This window comes from Denticeps clupeoides, chromosome 7 (genome assembly GCF_900700375.1).
Source record: "Denticeps clupeoides chromosome 7, fDenClu1.1, whole genome shotgun sequence".
NCBI lineage: Eukaryota > Metazoa > Chordata > Actinopteri > Clupeiformes > Denticipitidae > Denticeps > Denticeps clupeoides.
The window spans coordinates 17,233,538-17,258,064 of NC_041713.1; the positions used below are offsets into that span (position 1 = coordinate 17,233,538).

Below are 24,527 nucleotides of genomic sequence, written 5' to 3' on the forward strand. Positions count from 1 at the left end.
ATTGAGTCCCACAGGTTTGGTCTGATGCACTCTTCCATCAAAACCTCTTTAATTCCTAATCGATTTTCCTTTAGTTTCTGGCTTTCTCTGTTCTAAGCCCTTCAGTGTTTGCTGCCCCCGACCTCACCGTTCCTCTGTCTCCGCTCGCGGGTCATCCAGCAGCACACGAAGGATGTACAGGAGGCAGCTCAGCACCTTCAGGAAGAAGTTGAACAGTCGTACCCTCAAACCTGCCATGAAAGGACACTGGGTGGTGAGTGCAGGGTAAAATGAGATAAAAGAACCACAATCACGCATACAGAACAGTCCACAAAAGAGGCACAGTTATGGAAGAGCACACCACATTTTCACATCACCCAGCACACGAAAAGAAATAAAAACAATTAGCCGGCAAAAAATAACTCAAGCCACCTGAGAACTGACCACCAAGAGACAAGAAGAAAAATACACAACGGCAACCAAAAAAAAAAAAAAAAGCAGCCCACGTCCCACTCGGCGAAAGACACAGAACTCTTACTGGATCTTTGGTTTTTGATGAAGAACAGCTTGAGGCGTTCCTTAAATGTGTTCTCATTCACATAGAACTCAACCTGCACTCTAAGAGAGAAGAGGGATGATTAAGTAGTGTGACCCCGGAAAAAAAAATTGGATGCAAAATTTCAGGGGGAGAACAGGCGACGACAAAGTGAAAACCGCGTATTCAGGTCTAATGGCCTTGGAAGGAAATGAAGCTCCTGCTTGTGTTCTTCCAAGCACTGGCACTTGGAGCTGGGCTCGCTGATTAAATCTAAAGCAACAAATTACTTCCTTCTGATGTTCTGCCACACACGGAGAGGCCATAATTACAGATATTCTCCACATCCCACTTCTCCAACCAAAAAGGCAGGACGAGTACCTTGCACCGTACTTGGGCCACATGCATGCTTAGACTTTTTAGAGACCTCAGGCTCTGTGGCTCTAATGCCCTCAGTTTTTCTAACGATAAAATGTCTGTTGCCCCGCCCTGCGATGCAGGGGCTGCGGTCTGTCTTTTCATGTTGTTCAGAGAAAACAACCCTGCCTTGTACAGCTAAGGTTTTACAGACAAATTAAAATATTGTAGATCAGCACGGCGAAACTGTTTGAATAAGACAGCACAGATGAGAGAATCTGGAATACAGGGGCCCAAGGCCAGTAGTTGTTTTTTTTCCATGCACAGTTTAGTTGAGCTACAGTCGGAGCTTGACCTGGCCATTTAATTCGACAACGGTCCGGATTACATGTGTGGCAGGGAAGTCGATTTATTGTGCGATGTGGATTTCAATCCGCTAGGAGAGGTGACGATTTGAACTCAATGGTATTGCACTTTTTCCAGTTGGAATATTATGTTACAGACTACAACAACAGACAAGCCATGTTAGGCTACTGTATGTGGACTAAAGAACCGATTAAGGACACACAGGACATCAGTCCTTTATTCTTACCATCAGAACACTCAAATAAGCTGAAACTGAACTGCAAGCGCCATTATTCCCACACCCCTCTCCTTTTCTAATTTCCTCTCCCTTTGGCCTGATTTCAAGGCTTGTCTCCATTTTCAACCAGGGACGTACCTGAAGACACTGCATGGATGAGTCATTTCTGTCTCAGCGTTTAAAAGGTCGGGGGACATGGGTACGCCGCACAAGGGGTCTCACCCCCTTCAAAGCTCGCTGCCTGTCCTACGTCAGCGAATGAAAGGGAAACACTCTAATCCAATTTCGCAAACAGCCAGGGGTCTTTGCACCACTGAGACGACCCAGACCTCACATGGCATCTAGGAAGTCATACACATAAACACACACACACCACACCACACAATGATAGACCCTGTCGCCATGGAGACAGAACACCCCGCTCTCGCTCGCTCACTTGTGGCTAACATAATCAAACTTGCGAGATTCTTCACTTAAACTGGGGAGGGCCTCCTTCTCCTCACGAGATAACCCCACGCTGAGCTGGAGGATCCAGGCTGACTGCTGGGAGATTAGGCACTCGGCTTCACCGAGAGGGAGATGGTTACTCTGGTGGCAACGGTGTTTGCAGGAAGGTGAAAAAAACGTAAAAGGAGAGCGCTTGTCCCCATCTCCGTCATCGTGACTTCTTCATCTGCACTGTTAAGCAACAGACTTGACATTCATAATTAATTCAGCAACTATTCTGGTACTGAATCCATAGTGGTCTAATGATAACTGATATTATCACTGACAATGTAATTCATTTTGATATCTTTTTTTTTTTATTACATTTACATAGTCCCTGAAGAGCAATTAACCAAAAAATTTGTAATGTCGCAGAGCCAAAGAGATAACTAATCTTTTGTTTACACCCATAAGCCATCATCAAATGGAACAGGCGCAGAATTTTTTTTCCCCAAAATAATTATTCATATTTTCTTTTTTATATGCAGTCATTATCTACTGTCTGCTCTGAGAAAGAAAACAAAAAAAAAAAAACTCACTTTAGACAAGTACTCTCTGCGGTGGAGAAAAAGGATAATGTTCATCAAAAGGAAAGATCCTCGGCAGGGTCACGCTGGCTTCTTTTTTTCTAAAGGGGAGCTTTTCCACTTCAGAGGACAAAACACAGTAAAGATGTGGAAATATTGCCCAATAAAACAGCTGAGCTGTGGGATTGCTAACACAGCCAGCTTGTTAGCTACAGGGAGAGGGAAGAGGCGAGGACATTAAAAACTCATAAAAGCCTTTAATTCCGAAGGAAAAAAAAAAAAAAACTCTGAATGGTATTGCTCCCCCGACAGTCAACCTTGGTGACGCCCAGTATGCACGGCTCCCGTACAAATTGACAAATGTAATAAATGTCCAGCTTCTCTCAGAGACAAATGCTGTTTTATTAGGAATAGCAGCCGCATCTTGCTAATGGAAATGAGGCATGTGGTGCTTTATTTCAAAACATTAACAACCAGAGTTTAATTACTTCAGGGTGATACTGGCTCAATGCATCATAAAATATTACTGAGAGAAAAGGTACACGTACGGCCTTTGCATATAGAGGTTATCCAATCACCAGAAGTTTAAGACACTTACATTTATGAAATTTAGCAGACGCCCTAATCCAGAGCCACTTAGTAGTTACGGTGGTAGTAGCCTTTTTTGTGGGTAACACCCTCACAACTAACCAGAAGATCACAAAGTCACAGGTTCAAACCCAACTTACCATTGGGTCCCTGAGCAAGACACTTATCCCTGATGTCCCTGTAGGCAAGTGGCTACTACCAAGCCAGTTTAGCAAAAAAGTTAAGAACAACTGCAGCACATGGTATTCCCTGTATGAATGCCAGGATCACTAGTCTTTTTTAAATGTGTTTATCTTATTAAATTTACACTAACACAGCCTCTCGCACTGTTCACTCCCATGTGGATGGTAAATTTCACCCTGAGAACATCCCGTTGTTGACTGACCAAGCTACATTTTTGGTCTGACAGAATGGTGGCTAAACTGTCATCCCTGCTGGACAACATCTCCCACCCCATGCAGGAGACCCTGACAGGACTGAGCAGCTCCTTCAGTGGCAGGCTGCAGCACCCACCATGTGGGACGGAGAGATTCAGAAGGTCTTCTCTGCCCTGCCAACCGGTGTCAGGCTCTACAGCAGCTGACCACACAAACGTACACATCCAGTACACCATCTCTATTTCTAGGACTATTTATTTGCACATTGAACATTTTATATTATACAGTGGTTTTTTTTTGCTGCTCTTATCTTGTCCACTGTTTTGACCATGTAAAGTTGTTGGACTAATAAAGGACCATCTTATTATATCTTATCTTATCTTACAGAATCATCCTGTTTATAGCTCAATGTTTTCCCAAGTCATATGCTGATACCTGTGTAGATCTCTCTAATTTACTACCTCAATGGACTCAGTGCTCACTAGGGGCCTTAAGCATTCTAACGTGAGGTGACAATGTACGTTGTAAAAAATTATGCACCAATAAAAAAATATTTATTGAATTATGTCAATTAACATAAATGATTCTCAGTATATAGACAGTACAACTAGCAATTACACATTTATTTCTACTTTGCAATGATTCCACTCTTTTACTTTCTTGAATCTCAATCTTTTATGTTTCTATGACGTTGATTTACATACCCACCAAACAAGGGATGTTCACCAGACAGTGTAACATCCTTTTACTGTCCACTACAAACTCACTGAGATCTCAATAACATCCGCATCTGTTGGACGTGATGTTCTGAGACGTAAATTGAACCCCCAGGTAACGTTCCCATTCGGCTGTCTGCAGTGTGGTTTTATTGCCACACTGGTTATTTACCCAGGAAGTCTTACCCACAGCCATATCTTGCGATTATGGGAGGGGTTATGAACCATATAGGAAATTTGGACACACATGTGGATTTCTGAGTTCACAGTTTAATTCCTGAACTGAGTAGTACAGGATTGCCATACAGTCAGACAAAGCTCCCAATGAAGTTTCCAGTTGAGTGATATTCTTCACTGGAGTGAAAGCAGAGCCCTAGTTGACACCAGTGGTTTCTCTCCCCTGGAGACAAGTGAGTTCTTGCCACCTCCATAGGTTCTTCCCCTGGCACGTCGGTGGTAGTAAGCTGGTAATGAGGTGATGAGGCGGATGGAAACATCTGATGCAGCTGTCTGTGTTCTATGTGTCTATGTGGGCAGGAACAAGGCAGTGATACCAGAGGTCCAGAGGTGTGACAACATGTGTAAAACAACAGGCCAGTGCAGAAAGCTCTGCGGCAGTTATGGAGACTAAGATGGAGCAATTTTGAAGAATCCAATGAATCAGTTTTTTCAGAGTTAAATTTTGGTCATTATGGTCATCATCAAAAGCTGCTTCATTAGATGCTCATTAACATGACTGAATGATAAGAATGTGTTCAGCATAAATCTTCAAGACTCAAATGTTTTTTGCCTTGTTTGTCATTTTTTGGTTTATTACTTATTTATTACTTTTGGTTTATTATATATTGAAAATATCTTAAGTTTTGATCTGTAATGTAAAAAATTCAATAACCATTCATGAGTAGCTCCAAACTTTTGATTGGTAGTGTAACTCTGAGTGTGCTGATTGCTTAATGCATATTTTTGATTGGTGGTGCCCAATTAAATATACTCTACTTTACTCTACTAAGCCATTAATAGGAAAATTCTGGAGGCTTGTGCACTGTTAGATGTACAGTACATGTTTGGTGCAATAGTTGTACAAGTATATCTTCACTATCCCTGACAAGTGTATACAAGGATGGTAGCCTTAACACAGGTGGTATGACCACTTTAAAAACTTAACATGGTCCAACTAGATGGTCAATATGATTTTCACTCTTCACCAGCTTAAGACAATCATGCTGGTTTTTCAAAGATATACAGCAATCTCAAAGATATAAGTCTCAAAGATTAAATAATGATTACTTATTAATAATGATCGCTTATTATTATTGTTTAGGTAGCATTTATGAGTATAAAAAAATATCTATTTATTTTGAATGGTTATTATATTAACCTCTGTAAAACATTTTATCTCAGGCAAAGGCAAATGCCCAGCAAGATGAGCAGCCGGCCCTAAAGCCCACATCCCATTCAAAAGCAAAGCCCATGATAATAATGGCATGAAACTCTGTTCATTGCTATGAGTCATTGCTATTGCTATGAAACACCTCTCCAGTTTCAGTGTAGCTACTTTTAAAAATGTTTGCTTCTTTTAAGAGCCCTACCCTTGAGATTTCAGGCGATATGCAAGGTAGTTAAGTTTTCTTTCAACACATAGAAAGTGGCTGAATTGACAAGACAAGAGAGGACGGGAACACCAGAAGAAACAGCATCATGATGATAAACACTTCAGCGCTGTCAGACATTGTATGTAATTGACCACTTAAGTTGCAAATCCCATCACTGAGGACAAAGCACACAATGCGCCCGTCCAAAATATTGTGTGATGTAAGTTTCAGGACAATATGCACCTTTAGCAACAAAAAAATTATGATCCGCATTAAAGACCAAATAGGAACTGTGCAGACAAAGGCCTGCCTTAAGTGCACATACACACACACACACACACACACACACACACACAGACCTACAGAAGATGAGAGATGCTATTTCAATACAACGACAGGAGGAAAGAAATTGCCACCTCCATGGCGCCACATTAAACTGAAAAAAAAAGGCTTATACTCCTGGCTACATCCATCAATGAGAGACGGGGACAATGTGACCCTGACCCAAAAACATACCGTGGCTTTTCAGCCACTGAACAGAGACGTCTTGATGAGACAAGGTCAGCAAGGAAGAGGCTTTGGGCCTTTTGTGCAAGAAAATAACACATCTTGCTTAGGTGACCTAGCCACTTCCATGGCACATTCATTGTACATCATTGTACATGCACATCGCGTTTTCTAGTCTTACAAATTCAGCATCATTCTAAACCAATTCTAAAAACGGCTGGCAGCCAAAAAAAAAAAAAAAAGACTGAGTTTGTTTGCATTCTCTGGCCAATATTTCTCCACCTCCCACCTCTCCATCTCCGTCTCTCGCTCTCTCATGGGTTGTGAAGGGAAAAAAAGGACAGTTAGTGGCATGTGACATGACTGATGCGAGTGTTTGTCCCAGTCTGTGTCTGCCCCTGCAGTCACTCCAACCAGCAAACAAAATGAAAGCCATCATTTACTGCAGACGCGCGGGGAGATGACAGTAAGTAAATGTGCTCAATAGCCTTTTACTCTGAACCCATCTCTGGCACATCTGAGCAGCTTTCTAGATTAAAATGCACCATGAATCATACACCGTACTGTTGGCCCTTTCAGCTCAGCGTCCCCTGTGTCCCGTGTTCCCTCCATCACCATCCATCCCCTTCTTTTCCCACTCTGACCATTACATTCCCCTCATTTGCCGCCAAGAGGACTAACTGGCAGGTTAATGTGGCTGGTGCGCATTTAAAATGCCAGTCTAATGGCAGGTGACCTTCTGTCTGATAAGCCAGTTGAGGCGCTCTGCCAGATGGAGACCCCCTCAGCACTTACCACCACACCTACGGGCCTCGCCCACGCGCCTGACGCACTTTTCATGCACTCTGCACTGGCCATCTCCCATTACCCCCTCTCTGATGGTGCATTCTGGCTATATGTTTGACATTTCTTCAACAGAAATAAATGTCAGAAGATTGCATTGCTCATCCTAAATTGGAACTGAAGACAGCATTGGCACGAGAATGATAGTTTGATTGTTCTTTTAAGTTGTTCCTTGGTGTCAGACTTGAGCCAAATAAGTTTCTCAGCCTGCTCAGCTAATGTGATTTGGGAGCCAGGGAAGATCCAGGTGCTAGAAGAGATTGGTTTTCAGATTCTTTTCTTTTTAAATCCACTAACTTGAAGGTTAGTGCCAAGATCAGTAGGTCACACCAAAGATTGACCGTATTGGTTGGCAGAAGCAAGGTCCACAAACCTCCTGGATGATGACAGGACCGATCGGAGCTCATGAAAGGAAAGGAGCTGACAGAGTCAGGCATCAGGAGGAATATTACCAGGTTACCATTGTCTTACTGATATCTAGACAATAACAGAACTTGAAATGCATGGTGGTGCAAATCCACCGCCTTACGCTCAGGAGCCTCGGGCTAAATTCCCCTTGCCACTTGTGCCTAAAGGCACACTATTGCATTATGGGAGAGGAACTCAAATGTTATTGGATCCAGCTGAGACAGAACAGCCATTAGACAATTCAACCCCCACAATCAGTAAGAGATCCTTCTCCGGCAGGCCCTCATCCGACACAGTGATTTCTCACTGGGTGGAGCCACTCCCGTTATTGAGTTTTCAGAGAGAATTCCCCTGAATGCTAGCCACCACAGCACATTTTCATATTCTGTCCATCATTTATCCCTCCTCTGTGCTCAGAGGCCCAGGTATTTTGGCTTGCACCTCGACTCCATGCTCTCATTTGCAGCGCCATTAATTAGGTTGTTGCTGGGTGCTCTCCCTCTCTTTATTTTAATTAAAAAACACGGGGGTAGCAGGCAACGTTTCGTCTGTCAGGCCCCGCTATCTCCTGACCACATTTAGAGAGGTTTGTTGCGGCTGGTACCAATTACAAACACTGCCAATTAATTTGAAGGCAAATGGCATTCAGGTTAAGTCCAATCCAAATGTTTACTGCGTGGGTTTGTGGGGGGGGATTTGCAGGTAGGACTGTGGGGAGCGACTCCCGCGAGTTGGAATGGCGAGTTTGTCTCGACGAGCACTCGTTCTCACCCCTCTGCGGCGCTTCATCCTCGAAGCCTTTAACCACCACTTAAACTAAGACTTGCGTCTCAGGGTGAACCTGCCGGTGATTTCCCACCCTCCCACCTTCTGCAAGCTACCGGTGTTACGTGGCTATAATTAAAAGTGCTGTTGATTACGCTGGCTCTGAGCCGTGTGTGTATAATTACGATGTCGTAATCTTCAACCTTGTTTTCGGTGCCATTTCGTTTAGACAACACTTGATTTGTTTTGCTAAAAGGATGGATAAAGAGAGTGAGCATTTTTCTGGGGGGACCGGGGTGGGGGGGTCAATTAGCGTTAATGTTCCGTAAAACCACATACTGTGTTAGTTTTCTGTTTAATCAAACTTGGCTTAAGCAAGCAGACCTCCACAAAATTTTTTTTCATATCACTTGCATTTCTCAGAGGCATGTCTTTCAAAATGTAAAGACTAAAACAATCACAGATTTCAAATATAAAAATTGCAAAAGTGTTTGCTAGCATATAATGCAGAATATTCAACACAACTTTTCTCTTATGTTTCTACAATAATGGCCATTGCACATGACAGATTCTGTGTCAGGTTTTTGTAAACAATAACATGAGCTTCCAAGGTTCCCTGGGAACTCTACCAGCAGTGTATGCGAGCATGGTGTGAACAACACACCGGTTAAATAAGAATTAAAAAGAACATATTTCAAATCAGTTTTATTAATTAACACAATTATCTTGCAAATCTTTCGGTGCCTCACAAAATTTAGAGAATTATTTTTTTTTGCATCTATTTTATCTAATGCACAGTTAAGTTGGGCTACAGTTTCAGTTTTCAGGAACTACAGGAGTGAAATCAATCTACTGACACATGGGGCAGTGGTGGCGCAGTGGTTAAGGAAGTGGCCCCATAATCAGAAGGTTGCCGGGTTGAATCCCGATTCACCAAGGTGCCACTGAGATGCCATTGAGCAAAGCACCGTCCCCACACACTGCTCCCCGGGCACCTGTCATGGCTGCCCACTGCTCACACAGGCTGGGATAAATTATTAAATTAGGTTGTATTTAGTCAATATTCTTCCTGTTTGGAATTCCATGGATAGAAGGTTTTACTTTTACTTAACCTATGTTATTAAAACGTATGTAACTGTCAACGTGCAATTTTGGGGATGCACTTGCAGACATGTGTGTCACCTGAAAGGCCTGGCAGATCATGGTGGAAGTAGGGCAAGATCCAGAATATTACACCAGGGAACCCAGGACTGGTCCACCAGCCCGTAGCCTTCCCAGTTTGGAGGCAGTCCAGGACAAGAGAGCCTTGCAACACTGGGCTTACGCGCATTGTGCGTGGGATGGCCACCTGGTACGCAACAGGGTTGATGCGTCGCGTCACCCAGAAAGGACCAACGAAATGGGGTCCCAGTTTTCAGGGACTGGACAACATGGGCAGTCCTCAGGTGGAAACCCAAACCCCATCTCCGAGGTGGTACACGAGGGCCTGTCGCTTCATGCTCTTGGCTGTGCGGTTGAGGGCCCGGTGGACTTGGGGCCAGACCTTATGGAGTTGGCTGGCACCAGTCCCTCGATAGTGGACATGGAAAATCAGGTGGGTTTGAGGCCGGTGGCCACCTTGAAGGGAGAACGCCCCATTCAGCCAGTGGTGCCATTCCTCCAGCGCTAGTTTTATCGCCAGGAGCTCTCTGTTTCTGACAATGTAATATTGCTCAGCAGGGTTTAGTCTTCAGGAATAAAAGACACAGGAGTGTAATTTATTGTCTAGGCGGTCGCATTGGGACAGTATTGCTCCCACGCCTAGACTGGATGCGTCGACTTTGACGACAAAAGGGAGTTGGGGGTCTGGGTGGAGCAAGATGGGAGCCGTGGTGAAAAGCTATTTAAGTTTGAGGAATGCCTGCTGAGGTTTGGGGTTCCATCGGAGTTGTGTCGGTTTGTCCTTGAGGAGGGAAGTCATGGGTTGTGCCATCTTCCTGAAGTCTCGGATAAAACAACGGTAGAAATTAGTGAACCCAAGGAATTGTTGTAGGTAACGGATGGTGGTGGGTGTAGGCCAATCTATGATGACTTATTTGGCGGGGTCCATGGCGATTGCTTGGGGACTGATGTGGAAGCCTAGGAAGTTAATTTTGGGTGCATGAAAAGTAGTCGGTTTTGCAGGAGGCGCTGGAGGACTGTTTGGACATGGAAGATTTACATTTAAGGCATTTGGCAGACGCCCTTATCCAGAGCGACTTACAACGTGGAGGTGTACATTGAGAGGTTGGGTGAGTAAATTAATATGTCGTCTAGGTAGACAAACACAAACCAGTCTAACATGTCTCTGAGCACATCATTGACTAGTGCCTGGAAGTCAGCTGGGCAATTGGATAGGCCAAAGGGCATGACCAAGTACTCATAGTGTCCGGATGGTGTTTAAAACCAGTTTTCCACTCGCCCCCCTCTCGTATACGAACAAAGTGGTAGGCTTGGTGAAGACGGTGTCCCCTGCCAGGAGTTTGAAGGCAGAGTTCAGGAGTGGAAGGTGGGTACCGTTTTTTCTTGGTCACCGTATTCAGCTTCCGGTAGTCAATGCATGGCTGCAGTCCACAGTCTTTCTTCCCTACAAAAAAGAACGGGGCCACAGCGGGAGATTATGCAACTAGCTAGGGATGACATGATGTATTCGTCCATCTTCCTTTGTTCTGGAAGCGAGATTGTGACAGGAAGCGAGCAGCTGAAATGGTTCTGTCCACCGCAGTAATAGAACCACCACTGCTGGTCTCATCCACTTCACTCCTGGTGGTCAGGCTCGGCCCATCTGCATGGGTTCAGCCAAGTTACGAGGGGGGGTGGAAGGCAGGCCTGCTGCGAAGGCACGGTGGAGAGGTGCATGCTGATACCATTCTCGACTGCACTCAGCGAGACGTCGGTCTATGGAGGGGCAGCTCCGCCACTTTGTCTTTATCAAAGACAGCGGCGAGGTCATGGTAGCAGTCTCGAAGGGGGTGGCGCTGTTCGGAGAACGTGGCATGGCAGATGATTGGACACGGGTTAAGTCTCGTTCCAGGGGCCTGGTTCCGGTCAATGGGCATGGCTTGGTCATGGTTACACATGGGGTTACACAAGATGGAGCTGGTTTGGACATGGGCATGCTTCTGCACGTGGGCCTTGTCAATCTGGTCTTTACCTTGGGCATGGGCGTGGTTTGTTTCAGGGGAATGGCTTGACATTGGGCGTGGTCAACATGGTATTTTGCTTGGACATGGGTGTGGCTGGGTTTGGTTGGGACATGGCTTTGCTTGGGGGCATGGTTATCGCAGTTTTGGGCAAGGGGAGCATGGCATGGGTTGAGGGGCGTGGCTGAGTCTCACCACTGCTACGTGATTGGGGCAAAAGCGGCTCGCGAGCATGGCTTGCCTGGGTTGGTAGTGGACGCAGTGACGTCCCCGTGGTCCAGTTGATTTGGGGCTTGTGGACGGTCAGCCATGGGTAACAGAATACAATAGGTCAATGGGGAGTCATGGTGAAATAACATACTGTGGTTTCAACATGGTTATGCAGGAGGCAGATGAGTAGGGATACAGTCGGAAAAGTACCTGTCCCGAGCCCAGCGGGCTGCCGTCCAGTCCCATGACTGCGTGTGGCAGATCACACCGGGTGATCGGGAGATGAAGCCGGGTGGCCAGATCGATGTCAATCAGATTCATGGCCTGCAGGCCTGCTGCGAAGGCACGGTGGAGAGGTGCATGCCATGTCATCATTTACCGTCTCAAGTGTTTGAAAAGAAGGCTAGCGTCTCTGGGAATTTAATTCAACAAAGGGTGGGCAGTGCCCCCCCTCGCCACCTGACTTTTATACTGGGTGCTGCCCCTTCTCATTTCTGCTTTCGGGTTGCCGTCTCCCCTGCTGATCTTGCTCCCTCTGGTGGGCTGGAGGTGGTATGTTGGCCGTGACAGCAACATAAACGTAGGTCATTAAAAATCCAAGGATGCAATTACATTGAGTATATTTTATGTGTTATAAAATGAAGAAGTCAAAGTTTTCTCTCATGAGTTTCCCAATCCTGTTCCATGGAAATAGAGAGGTTGGATAAGCAGATAAGTAGGATCGTACAGTTGGGGAAGACAGAGGGGAAAAAAATTGTGTGTGCTACAGTGGCCAATAACTAGAGACTAAAGGCTCTCATTTGTATGATAATCCTGAGCTCAGCCTGAAGCTCCTGCAGAGAAAAACACACTATTACCAAGCGAGAGCCTGTCACTTAACACACACAGCAATGTGTATCTCTATGAGTTTGGATGTGTGTGTCTTAATGGTTGGTGTGGGCAAGCTTGATGAGGTGTGCGCTGCCTCAGTGCTCGAGAGAGGTGTGTGTGTGACAGGGGAGACTGCCTCCCAGTCTGGGGCAGTGTGTGATTCAGATCTTATCAAGCTGCATGTGATTAGATCCTGAACGTAGCTGGCTCCTGAGAGATTCACGACTAAAGACTGTTATTAAAAACCTCAGGGGTAAGGGCTTCCTTTAAAGTCTGGTCTACAACAAAAGGCCAAACAACTGTGGCAAAAAAAAAATATCGTCTGCGTCAGGAGATTTATGTTTTGCCCTTTCTTTCTAATTCAGATCACAGTATTTCTCGGTGCTGTTTCCTTTTCAATGACTGTATGCATAATGTGTACACTTTTTTCTTACATGAGCCAAACCAAGCCAATCAGAGGTAAGCCACTTCAGAACTCCACACATTGCACCCTGGGTGATTTGCATGCCATCATGGGAGTAGGCAGACATGTAAGAGATGTAAAAAAAAAAAAAATTTTTCCCATTGCAACATGATTGACAGTTGAAATGAAAAAAAAAAGAAACTGTTTAAAGATCAAGAATCTTCAACTTGATTCCAATATTTGTGCAAGACAGGAAGAAATGGACACAATTGCATGACTAAAAAAACAGAAAGTTGTACTACTCTCACCAAACATGGTACAGTGGTCAGTCACATCAATACATAATAAACCATAAAATAAACAATGGCTGGGTAAAGAAACAACACATGCCAAGGACACATAAACATAAAAGGTGCACACAATCAGGAAATTAGGAACACATACACTGAACATAAAAACTCTGGCCTGGAATACAGAATCGGAGCATCCCGAAAAATTAAGGACTATGACAATTTAAAAAATTCCTAAATTTGATATTGGTTCCTATTGGTTTTTAGGCTACTTTAAAACTGCTATAAATCTTCTACCTCTGACTGGTGTTTTGGATAAGGAAGTGTCCTCCTGAAGTCCAAAAGGAAATTGTAGATCTAAATTTAGCACTGCTTCTGAAGGAGTGGGAAAGACCCCAATGTGTGAGATGAGAGTGAGTTTCCCAGCCTTTACACCTCTTTGAATTGTCTGACAATGCATGCATCTGGGGAGGATATAAATCGATGTCTCCAGCGACATTCCACCTGCATTTCCTATTAACAATGATGAACATGACTAGTGCTGTGTTCATCCTGGCATTAGGGGAACGTCTGCAGGTGCTGACGTGGTTTCTGGCTTTTCTAATACCCCACTACCTATCTCTCACGCAGGAGACCAGGGTTCGATTCCCTGACAGGGAATGTAAGTGATCCAGAACCCCTCACACCTAACCATCTGCCTTCCCTGCATTAGAGGTAGATATTCTCTGACACAGTGTTTCCAAAATAAGGTTCTGGATGACTTGCATCATCAGAAATAATGGTGATGGGTCTATGATCTCTACTGTCTCTACTTCAGAGAACCATCTGCAGGCTGTCTTCATCCAACACTTGATGCTTGATCATTCTTTTTTATTATTCTGATAAGGCTATCTTATATGGTTAGATGGTGTGAGCCAAAAGGAGGATTGAAAGTCCATTTTATTCCCTTAATGGGTTCTGCTGGATCTTGTGATTTAGAGGAGCAAATAATTCTCTCAGTTCATGTTATGCCCCAACAAAGTTTGTGCCATTATCAGAGAACAACTCTTTGACCTTACCCCTCCTGCACATGAATCTCTGGCAAGAAGCTACAGTGTCCAAGGAAAGTGCAATCTCCAAATGGACTGCTCTACTGACACGGCAGGTCAAAAGAACGGCATACTTTATTACTGCCGAAATAATTGCCTCCAACATAGGTGAAATGAAAGTTAAAAACTGCAGCACAGCACATGGTGACACAACAAAATGTGTCCTCTGCTTTTATCCCATCACCCTTGGTGAGCAGAGGGCAGCCATGGAGCACATGGAGCAGTGTGTGGGGACGGTACTTTTGCTCAGTGGCACCTCGAACAGACAACCTTCTGATTACGGGCCTGTTTCCTTACCGGCTAGGCCAACCACTGACCCTCAGTGGCAGATAAAGAGGGGATGGTCTGGAAATGTGCATCTCAGTGGCAGGTCAGCCATCTTCTGCACAGTGAGTGGAGTGTGCCAGCATCTGCATGGGACACAATCTGTTATGGTCCTTCTTGGGGCTGAATTGGCTTTAAAAATCCAAAATCATTGGCGGAGCTTTGCCAGCATCTGATTTCTTCCCCCATGGCTGACTGAGATGTGAATATGCCTGAATAGCAATCTGATCTTGGGTAGGCTGGCTGGATTAAATCCCCTGGCATTGCAATCTTACTCAGCCTCCCACCCACTCGCAGCACTCCAAAATCATCAAGGACAGGGTCGAGTTTGTAAAGTCAGCTCCCTTGGGGTGTTGGTGGCCTAGCGGGTAAGGAAGTGGACCCATAATGAATCCCTGAGGTGACGTGCCACTGAGCAAAGCACTGTCCCCACACACTGCTCCCTGGGTGCCTGATGGGTTAAAAGCAGATATCATTTCATTGTGTGCATCGTGTGCTGTGCTTCACAATGACAATCACTTCACTTTCACTTTCATGACAGGTGTCTGCAGTGCCTTTCTGCAGTGCTGAGAGCTCCTATGAGAAATGATGCTGCTGGACACATTGGACTATGGCCTCCTAAGCATGTGCGAGATCCTCAACTGACAGGTGTTCAAAGGTCAATACTTTTGGTCTTTTCCTGGTGTCCTCTGTCTGTCAGTCTGAGAGTGATATTTCTTTTCTTTTCCTGCTTTACAGTCCCAGCAGGTTTCTGTTCTGCAGGAGCCTTGCAGTAGCCTTTTTCAAGCAGGAGGAAACACGTTGTATGAACATGATGGCTGGATCGTATATCTCTGTTAGAACTGCAACAGTCGTCTTGATTTTTTGTTCATCATCAGAAACACTAACAATGTTAAGGCTTGGCTCGGTTGAACATGTCCTCAGAAAATGAGGGAATTCTTAGTGCTAAGTTTAGAGCGGAACAAGAACAACTCTTTTGTAAGAACACATTTCATATGTCCCTAAGCTTCTTGACTTGGGTGCCAGTTTTGGTGCAGCACAAACACCAAATTTGCTTTCATCTGAAAAAGATGGCTTGGGTTCCAAAATGTAAAAATGTGTAACAAGGTCCACCAACACAGTTCATTGGGCCACATTGCAACCTTGATTAAATTTATCATCAATGCAGTACCACTGGTAAGAAAATGAAAAGCGAATTTCAGTCCACGGGTTCTTTTTAAAAATTGCATTTTGTGCAACCATCGACCGATTACTAAAATACAAAAAGTTCATGCACAATGTTATCAGGTTGGGTGCTGCAAATGTTTCTGGCATTTAAACAGAAATGCTCAATCTTCTTGATGGGAGCACAAGGTTGGCAAAGAATAAAAAGCAGAACATTTATGCCACAGGCTGAATAGCCTGAATAGCCCCATTCTTAATGACATTCATAGAGCAGGAAGAAAAGAAAGAAAAATAGTGAAACAGGTTATAAATGTGTATTTTATTGGAATAAATTTCTATGATTTATCTATTTCTACTATTTTATTTAAATGACAGCCTTTTAATGGATCATGTTGAATTCATGTCTACCCTCCAAATTCATATCTACCCTCCAAACTTCCTTGTTCTACAAAACAATATGCAAGTGGTAACATCCAAGGTGAAGAATGGGCTCTACATTGGTTCAAGCTGTCTGACAGTTCCTGGAAGAAAGCCCTGACTGTGTTCGAGCGTTTTCATCCTGCTGCTGTACCACCCACTCCAGCTCCTTTTCAGCAAAGCCAAAGCATTTTGATGTTAGGTTGATCTGGAAATGATCCTGCAGTGGGTTTCTGATCCTGAAAATAACAGGTTTTCAACAGGAGTCAAAGGTGCTGTACATCCTCTGCTGATGGCAGCAACATCAATATTAATGTTCAGAAGTCTAAGGCAAGAAGAAGAACTAAATTCCTGCTGCCATTTTGGAGTTAGGGTTAGGGCCCTGATATTGTAGTCCTGTGTGTCATGTACGTACATTAAAATGCAAATCTAACATGTCAGCTTACACCACAAAGCCTGTGAAAAGACCTTCCATGCACTTGTCCTACCTCAGTCTTTTGCAGTTGTTTGAATGCCAATGACAACAAATATGTCTATATTAGAAAACACGAAGTCTCACCATAGTATGTGACCTTACAGCTATGTACGGCTTTCTCCCACACATGCTCCCTTCCAAGCCAAATGTCAAACATACAATTAGCCCTCAACAACATAAGAGGATTTCAAAAAAAAAAAAATTAATTCTATCATAAATTATGTAAAAATGAGGACAAAAAAAATGTGTGAATAATTTTTTAATTACTCCAGAGTTAATGCTTAATTAGATCCCCTTTGATGTCAAGAATCAAGCAATCACCTTACAGAATTAGAGTGCAATGCAGAGGTTGTTTTTCACTATGTATTAATTTACCAGGCTAATATGTGAACTAGCTAATACCATTATGGTCCATGAAACTGTAATATTTGTTTATTATTTTCCAGTTTTTTCAAAGCACAGCACATTCATTGTATTAAGTGACATACGAACTTCTACCTTCTGCTAACCCTATAAGCTACAAAACCTACTTAATATAACTCTGATAGTTCAGAAGTGCTCATTGTAGAGAAATTGTAGTGTGCATAAAACCCCTCAACTGAAGTTTGTGTAGACATTTGGAAAAGGACGTACTTAGTAGAGGTGTGAACTTTAATTGGTTTTCACGATTATTAATGTAAAACTAATCGATGCATGACAATGCATCCCTGCCTGTTTTCCTACATTGCATTACGGTCACATTACGGTTTCAAATACATCAGTGAGGCGATAGTTAAGACATCACTGACACGGACGTCAGAACGAGAACATTCCAATTCCAATACAAAGCGCAGGAAAAAAGTATATGGTGTTTAGAGGGTGTTAGAGGACAAACTTCTACCCAGAGCGGCACTGTACTCAGATCAGGCATCCACAGTCACTACTGGCACTACTTCTTGCCCAGACTCTTCATGCCGCCACCAGATAATCACTAAGCAATGTCATTATGATGTAATTGATTATGTTCTGCACTGCATCAATGCAGAATAGTCCCATTATGGAATCAATTTTAACAACCCTGGTACTTAGTAACTGTGTATCTGAACATTGTTGTGGGCCATGCTTAACACCACAAATCATCTTCTCTGAAATCTACATGTTTTCTAGATTAGGACCACGCACCAAGAGAGTTCAGCTCCTTCAATGGCTGCACTGACATCCAACAGAGAGGTGAGTCTCCCATTTCCCAGCATGAATGCCTGTCTGGGAGAACCTGTTGACTTCCAGCCTACTGAATGTATGCTTTGAAGGAAGGTGAACCCAATAAAGTGTCCGCTGAGTGTATGTGTGTTTGATTCATGGATGAAAAGCACCATTTCGCTGAATTCACATGCATCAAAAGAAACCTGTCCCCAGACCCTGCCCTCCTGGACTGTACTGCAGCAGTGATCTAACAATAAATAATGCAAGTAGACAATTTCAATGACAAGAAATACAGAGAAAACGGATGACGGTGAGACAAAAACAAAAATGACACCAATGATATGCAAATGTCACCCGTCAGGCCACTTGTCCCGTTTATTCAGTTACACCTTGCTCCACACGTCGATGTGAATAGTGCCCCTGGGTTACAGGAGTGTCCAACATCTCCCTTATTAAAACATTATTTATATTAATAGGTTTTAAATACATAACAGGCTAATGGAACATGTCCCCGACATGAGTCAGATCCTTGGGCTAACAGGCTAATTACTTGTCCACTGGGGACAAAAAATAAATAATAAGGCCAAAAACCAAAAAGCTGTATGTGGAAAATGACATCCCTGGTTGGAAAATCATGAAAGGAGCGACTGTGTTCATGTCGACTTTAGCACCTTCAGTCTCCTGCCGTGAGAGGTGGACATGTCCCTTCCAGAGCTGGCAACCGAGCTGGTACCGCTCCACTGCGGCACTCAACTTTGCAGCAAAAGTCTCTATAATATCTTCTGGATTTGTAACAAGATTTCTGGTTTCATTCTTGTGTGTGCGTGTGGGGCGGGCCTGGCTTCCCAGGACTTCCCATGGGCCCTACTTTCTCAGGGCATCTGGTATTTAAACCGCAGCAGGAAGCTGGTGGCAGATGGCAAACGACTCAGGCGAGAGGATGTTCTCGGGTAGCGTTTCACGCATTCAGCCCTGTACACCTAATCCAGGAATTGGATTTTAAAGGTCCGAGGCAACTCCAGGTTGAATTTTTCACCACAGCAAAATAATAAAAGTCTCCTGCCGCATTTCGAGATTTGCCAGCGCTTGGGTTAAGGCAGCTCTCAAGACAGCAGGGGGGATGGATGCGGGCGAGTGTTGAGAGGCACTTGAGCAATCGAGAAAACACAGACAGCGAGGGGGAAGAGGGGAATCAAAGAAAAGAGGACAAATGGGACGGACCTCAAGAAAGCCGCCGTGAGAAGACGCTGGACTCTAGAGCTGTGGTGCTTCTAACCACATGTGAGCGTGTGTGTGTGTTAGTGTGTGCAGGGGCGTGTGTTTGTGCATGGGCCCTAAGCGTGTGAGCCCAAGATTAATGCCACTGAGAAGACTGCCAGGAGTGGCAGAAGACGAGCTTCAGCCCCCAGAATGAACCTGTCTGTCACAATTAATCCTCCCACTCCCCCGTCACAGAACTCCATTTCAGTCCTGTTACTGCTTTTCCACACCAAGGGGATCGGTGTACACAGCCTTTTGACAGAACGCCAGGGAGAGACTTTATCCGTCTCTCAGTTTTGTTCCTCTCACCCTGTCTACACCTGAAAATACGTGCCAGCAGGACGTCCAGGCCCAGCATGGGTTGGAGGGACGAGGTGAAACCGCCACAGACCTCTGGCCAGGTGTCCTAACTAGGGATGGTGTTTATCAGGGTGAGGCTGATACTGTCAGTTGAGACCATGGACCCTTCTGGGTCAAAGCTGCCCAGCATTCACTCACCACAGTAAATATTAGAGGTGTAACAAATAACTGAGATGAACCGGAATTGATCCGGAGCCCTTGACTGATCTGATTGTACCATGTTATGAGTACAATCATGGAGCTGCCATGCTGCTGGTCTGTTCAGTGTCTGCAAAACTCGTTCTCGCTCATCAAAGACTCATCAAATTAACGTTAAGATAACGCTCCAAAGACAAATTTGTCTGACAACAACGACACAAAAAAATAAAAATAAATAAAAAACACGGCACTTCAGTGGCACTATGACTAATTACAACGCTCACTTAGTGAGACAACGTGGTGAAATGAGTGATGAGGCCAGTATTACTTCTAGCATAAAGATGCATCGGGATTAAAAATGGGGACATTTACTTAACCAAAAAGTGTTGAGGGCTTTGCAGACATGATTGGAGATCATGTGCAATTGACTTGAGAGTTCCCAGGCAAAAAAAAAACATACGCCAACAGTCAAAAGTTTGGATGGTGGTTAGAGAGACTAAGCTAGAGGCCATGTTGAAGAATCCAATGCAGGATCAAGTGAAGTATTTTTGATGAATCTGTTTTTTAACCTTCCTGCTTTTGGTTCATTAAGATGAATCATCTTCAGAAGATGATGAAATAATGTTCAGCATAAACCTTCAGGACCTTTAGAAACCATCCCCATTGTCTAACTTAAGATTGTGAAGAAAAGCCAAGAGTGTGAAATGATGCCATCACAGCAAAACCTCCTTCTTTTGGAGACTCAAATATTCAACTTTTTGCCTTGTTTGGTATTTTTTGGTTTATTTCATCACCTCACATGTTATTTCGTTGTCCTGTGTCTTGAGTTGGGCTCTATAATATAAAAATATGCAAGACCCATAAATGGGTAGGTGCAATGCTTTGACTGCTTTGTGTATATTAATAGGTAAGCATTCACAGGATTATGTGAATTAATAATTTACAGTGAATGTCAACTTCAGTAACAGGATTAGGGATTATAATAAAAAATGCCTTTTCCCCCTATTTATGGTCTCTTCTGGTGTTCCAAAGTCATCTAATTGTGAAGCCCGAGCTCCTTGCCTCTCCAATAGCGTTGTGGCAGATGAGGGGCACGGGAATCTTGTTCTTGCAATCAGCCAAGAAAAAAAAGATTGTTCATATGATCGTTCAAGTTTGTTCAAATGTTCACATTGACCGTTACAGCACCATCACAACATTTTCAACGTGTAGGCTATGTCTCAGATACTGTTCTCTTTGATTAGGATAAATCATTTATTTCCTATGTAATATATAACATGATAGTACAGGGGGGTCTGCTGGAGAAACGTGTGAGGCACAGACCAGTAACAAATCTCTTCCACTTATCAGTTATCAAGTGTTCACGCTGTAACAAATGAAATCCTTTTAGTCTAATCTCAAAATTATGTTGAATATTTGTTTTCATTCTTTGAACCTTTTTAAATCCCAGGAACCGAATCAGATTTGCACGACACGGAATCGAAACATACAGAATCCAATTGTACCAAACTGAATTGTACAATATTAAATTGTACAGTCTTCCACCCCGTTTCCACCCTAATAAATACGTCGGAGTCAAAGCGGCTCTGGACGCATCCGCTGCCAGGCTGTTGAGCATCTCTGAGGGCCCGCCGTCAAACAACGATGACATTCTCAGCACACGGCGTCCCCCTCCCCTCCTAGATGTCGTTTATTAGTGGCTTAAGGTAAGCGATGGTGGTCGAGGGGGGGTCGGAAATTTTATTCGCTTCCCACAGATTTAATTCAGGGCTAGACGGTGCCCTAGCATTACTTCCCCGCAGGGACCGGACGTGGCACATCATACCCCTTTTGCCAGTGGTGCTCCATGGCACGTACACGTCCAGACACATGTTCTCCCTCGGCAATATTTACCACGTTTGTGTTCTTCTCCAGCAGCTGCCGGGCAGAGACGGGCTATGAAATGAATGAAATGAAATCCCCACTGAAATAAAAGATAATGGAGGAACACAAATGGATGTGAACTAAGCAGCGTCTGGCGGGCAAATAATGTTATCCCAGGTCGGCGGGCTCCAGATGTGGTTTCAGCTCGATAAAATGACCCGAGATAAGGGGTCAGTATTGTCCGTATTACTGACATGGGCAGATCCTCTCAGGCCAGCGTTTTCCCCACGGGTGGAAAAACGGAGCTAATTCTTATCTTTCCTGCTTGTTGGAGTGTCTTGGCCCCTCATTCTTCGCTTAGCAACCTGCTTCTTCTCCATCAAGTCTTTACACCGGAACACGCGGCTCAACTGCAGCGCCGGCGGGGGAATAATGATGGATGCAAACCCAAGGGGGTAAAAACGATGGCAAAAGTGTCGTTTCGGGCGGCTAAATGCTGCATTAAACAGCGCACTGAATGCTGGCGACGTTTCCTCACGTGTTTATCGGTCCGTGCTGGATCGTAATTTCCCCGCAATACGGGATCAGCGTCGTGGACAAATTCGCCGTCACGTTGCGTGCAGAAAACACGCGGATTTGCGCCCCCCCCTCCGGGTCCACGCCCCGCGGAACCTGTTGCCGAGCAGGACCCGCTTCCCTCGCCGCTGCACGGTGCGTGGGGCGCGGAGGAAGTTTCCTACCTGTCGTCCGCCTGCCAGTCCCCCAGCAACAGGTCTCGGAACCGGTACCGCGGAGGCAGCGGCAGCACTTCCTTCTCCAGCTCCACCATGCTCCGTCAGCTGCGGGTTCTCCCCGGCTCCTTGTTATTTCTCGTACGGACGCATATCCGCACCGCTTCCTCCAAACAAAAAAAAAAAATATTAATAATAATAAGCGAAGTTGCTTTAAAAAAAAAAAGAAAAAAAAAAAAGAACTATAAATTAATAAATAAATTACCGACAAAACTACAGCTCGCGCGCAACCGGTGTCTTTCCAGATGTCCAGATGTGGAAACTGGTCCCTAAACTCCGGATTCGAGTCCTTCGATTCGGCCAGAAGAACGAAACGCGCGAAGGCGAGTCAGACGCCGAAGTTCGGGGGAGGGAATCCCGCTCCGGAGCTTCCACCGGCGATTCCCGTTCGCGCTCGGCGACGATAACCCCCGAATGCCGGGTTATTATTCTTATTTTTTTATTATTATTATTATTTTTTTTTTTTTTTGCACGGAGCGCAAGGCAGCGGAGACTTTTCGAACGCTTGATTCTGCGCGACTCGACTCCTCCGGCGCGTCTTTACGCAGCGGCGCTCCTGCGCGACATGACGGGGTGGGGGGGACACACACCTACCGCGACGACGAGACCCCCTGCGCGGCAGAGACGACTCCCGTGTGCGAATTTCCCTCCTATTTTTTTACGGTTTCTGCACCTTCACGTCCTGCTTCTATCGTTTTCGAAACAAACGATCGCTTTTATGTCTACGCGTCCGTCCCACACCTTTACACACCGTGTACTCGAATTGGTTCAAATTTACTAGCTTGACCTTTTTCACAAGACCAAACAGAACGAGAACAAATGACATTGCTCATGGCCCCACTTTGCAGACTTCCAGTTAGTTCATTTTTGTAGGATTTAATGAAATTTGGCGCAGTATGCTTCGGATTTCAGTATATAGTTTGCCTTATAAGTTTGCATTAAGTTTTTCGAATATAAACGCATCTTTTGTACTTTAGATATACTTATATTATATTCGTGTCACGGCAATTTGCATTCTACAAGTGACTGTTCCACTTACAATGAATGTTCAGTGATATACGTATTTATTTGGATCGTTATATTAATAGTTCACTCGATGTTTTGATGAACCACCGACAGGACGGTGGTATTACCTACGAAATGGCAACTCAAAAAGAAAAAATCTAAAAATTCATCGATTTCCATTTAATGCCTTGCGTCCTTCCTGCCATCTAGTGGCGAAATGTTTCACGTCGCACCCCCTGTTTCTGTTTTGGGGAGTGTTCGCAAACGTCCCATCATAAAAAACTTCCCATGACTGATGTGTAATTATTTTTTACAACCAGAAGAAGGATCTTTATTTAATGATCTCTCTCTCTCTCGCTCTCTGTCTATATATATATTGAAATATAATTGATTTAAATCTCATAATACAGACATTTGTAAATGACAAGGACCATCTTGAGACCACGGTGGCTACCAAACCAAACATGCAGATAGATTAGCAGCATGTAGTGAGTATGACATTAGCTAACAGTCCCACATACAGCTAACAGGGGAAAAAAATATCCCCACAATTTTTTGCAGGTTGTTGGAAAAAGGACATAAAATATGTTTTTATGTTTGCTAATATACAAGCACTATTTGGAGTTATTTCATTAGAAACGTAATTTATTGTAGTTACAAAAAAAATAAAAGTTTATTTTAAAAAAAATGCCATACAAACCCAAAAACATTTTATTCCAAATTTGAAAACTTTTTAAAAATTACTTTTATACAACATTGATAAAAGTCGTTCAATCCTAAAAGTCATAAAAAAAAAAAAAAGTACAAGTGGACCTAGCAATTCCCATGTAATAAAAAGAACAAAACAGTCCTTTTTTTTGGATGGCCCACCTGGGCTCAATCCAACTTGATGTTTACAGATGCCAGCGCATCCACTGCCCATTTCGGGTACTGCTCCGGCGAGGGGAACATTCGCCTCATGAACGATTTCACATACTCTGGGAAGCATTTGTCAATGATGCTCTGGCGCACAGCACGCATCAGGGTGAGCTGGTTGAGGCAGGGGAGGACGTTTTAAAAAAAAAAATTAAAAACATTCAGCATTATTAGGACAGAACACTCTGCCACAGGCAGAAAGGCAAATGCTTCTGCTTCAAGCAACACATACCTGGTAAGAGATGTTGTGGATGGTGATGTGGTGCATCGCTGCCGTGTCACATTTAAAGAGGGCATGCAGATATGCCCGACTGTGCCTGAGTTTGGAGATAAATCAGGAGATTACAC

At 44.2% G+C, this 24,527-nt stretch overlaps 1 protein-coding gene across 7 annotated transcripts in view; it reads right to left on the reverse strand.

Moving 5' to 3' along the window:
- Positions 1-24,527, reverse strand: part of kcnt2b (potassium sodium-activated channel subfamily T member 2b) — a 61,804-nt gene that overhangs the window by 32,205 nt on the left and 5,072 nt on the right. For 2 of the 7 annotated variants that reach the window (XM_028986239.1, XM_028986234.1), the window contains exons 1-4: positions 22,465-22,639; positions 22,209-22,362; positions 518-597; positions 128-230 (exon numbers count right to left, since the gene is read on the reverse strand). In XM_028986239.1, coding sequence (XP_028842072.1) covers positions 128-230; positions 518-597; positions 22,209-22,297 — 272 coding nt within the window. In that variant the 5' untranslated portion in view covers positions 22,298-22,362; positions 22,465-22,639. Of the gene's footprint in view, positions 1-127; positions 231-517; positions 598-22,208; positions 22,367-22,464; positions 22,640-23,961; positions 24,294-24,411; positions 24,497-24,527 lie in introns of those variants that run through there. The other 5 variants (XM_028986237.1, XM_028986233.1, XM_028986236.1 and 2 more) reach the window with 4 other exon arrangements.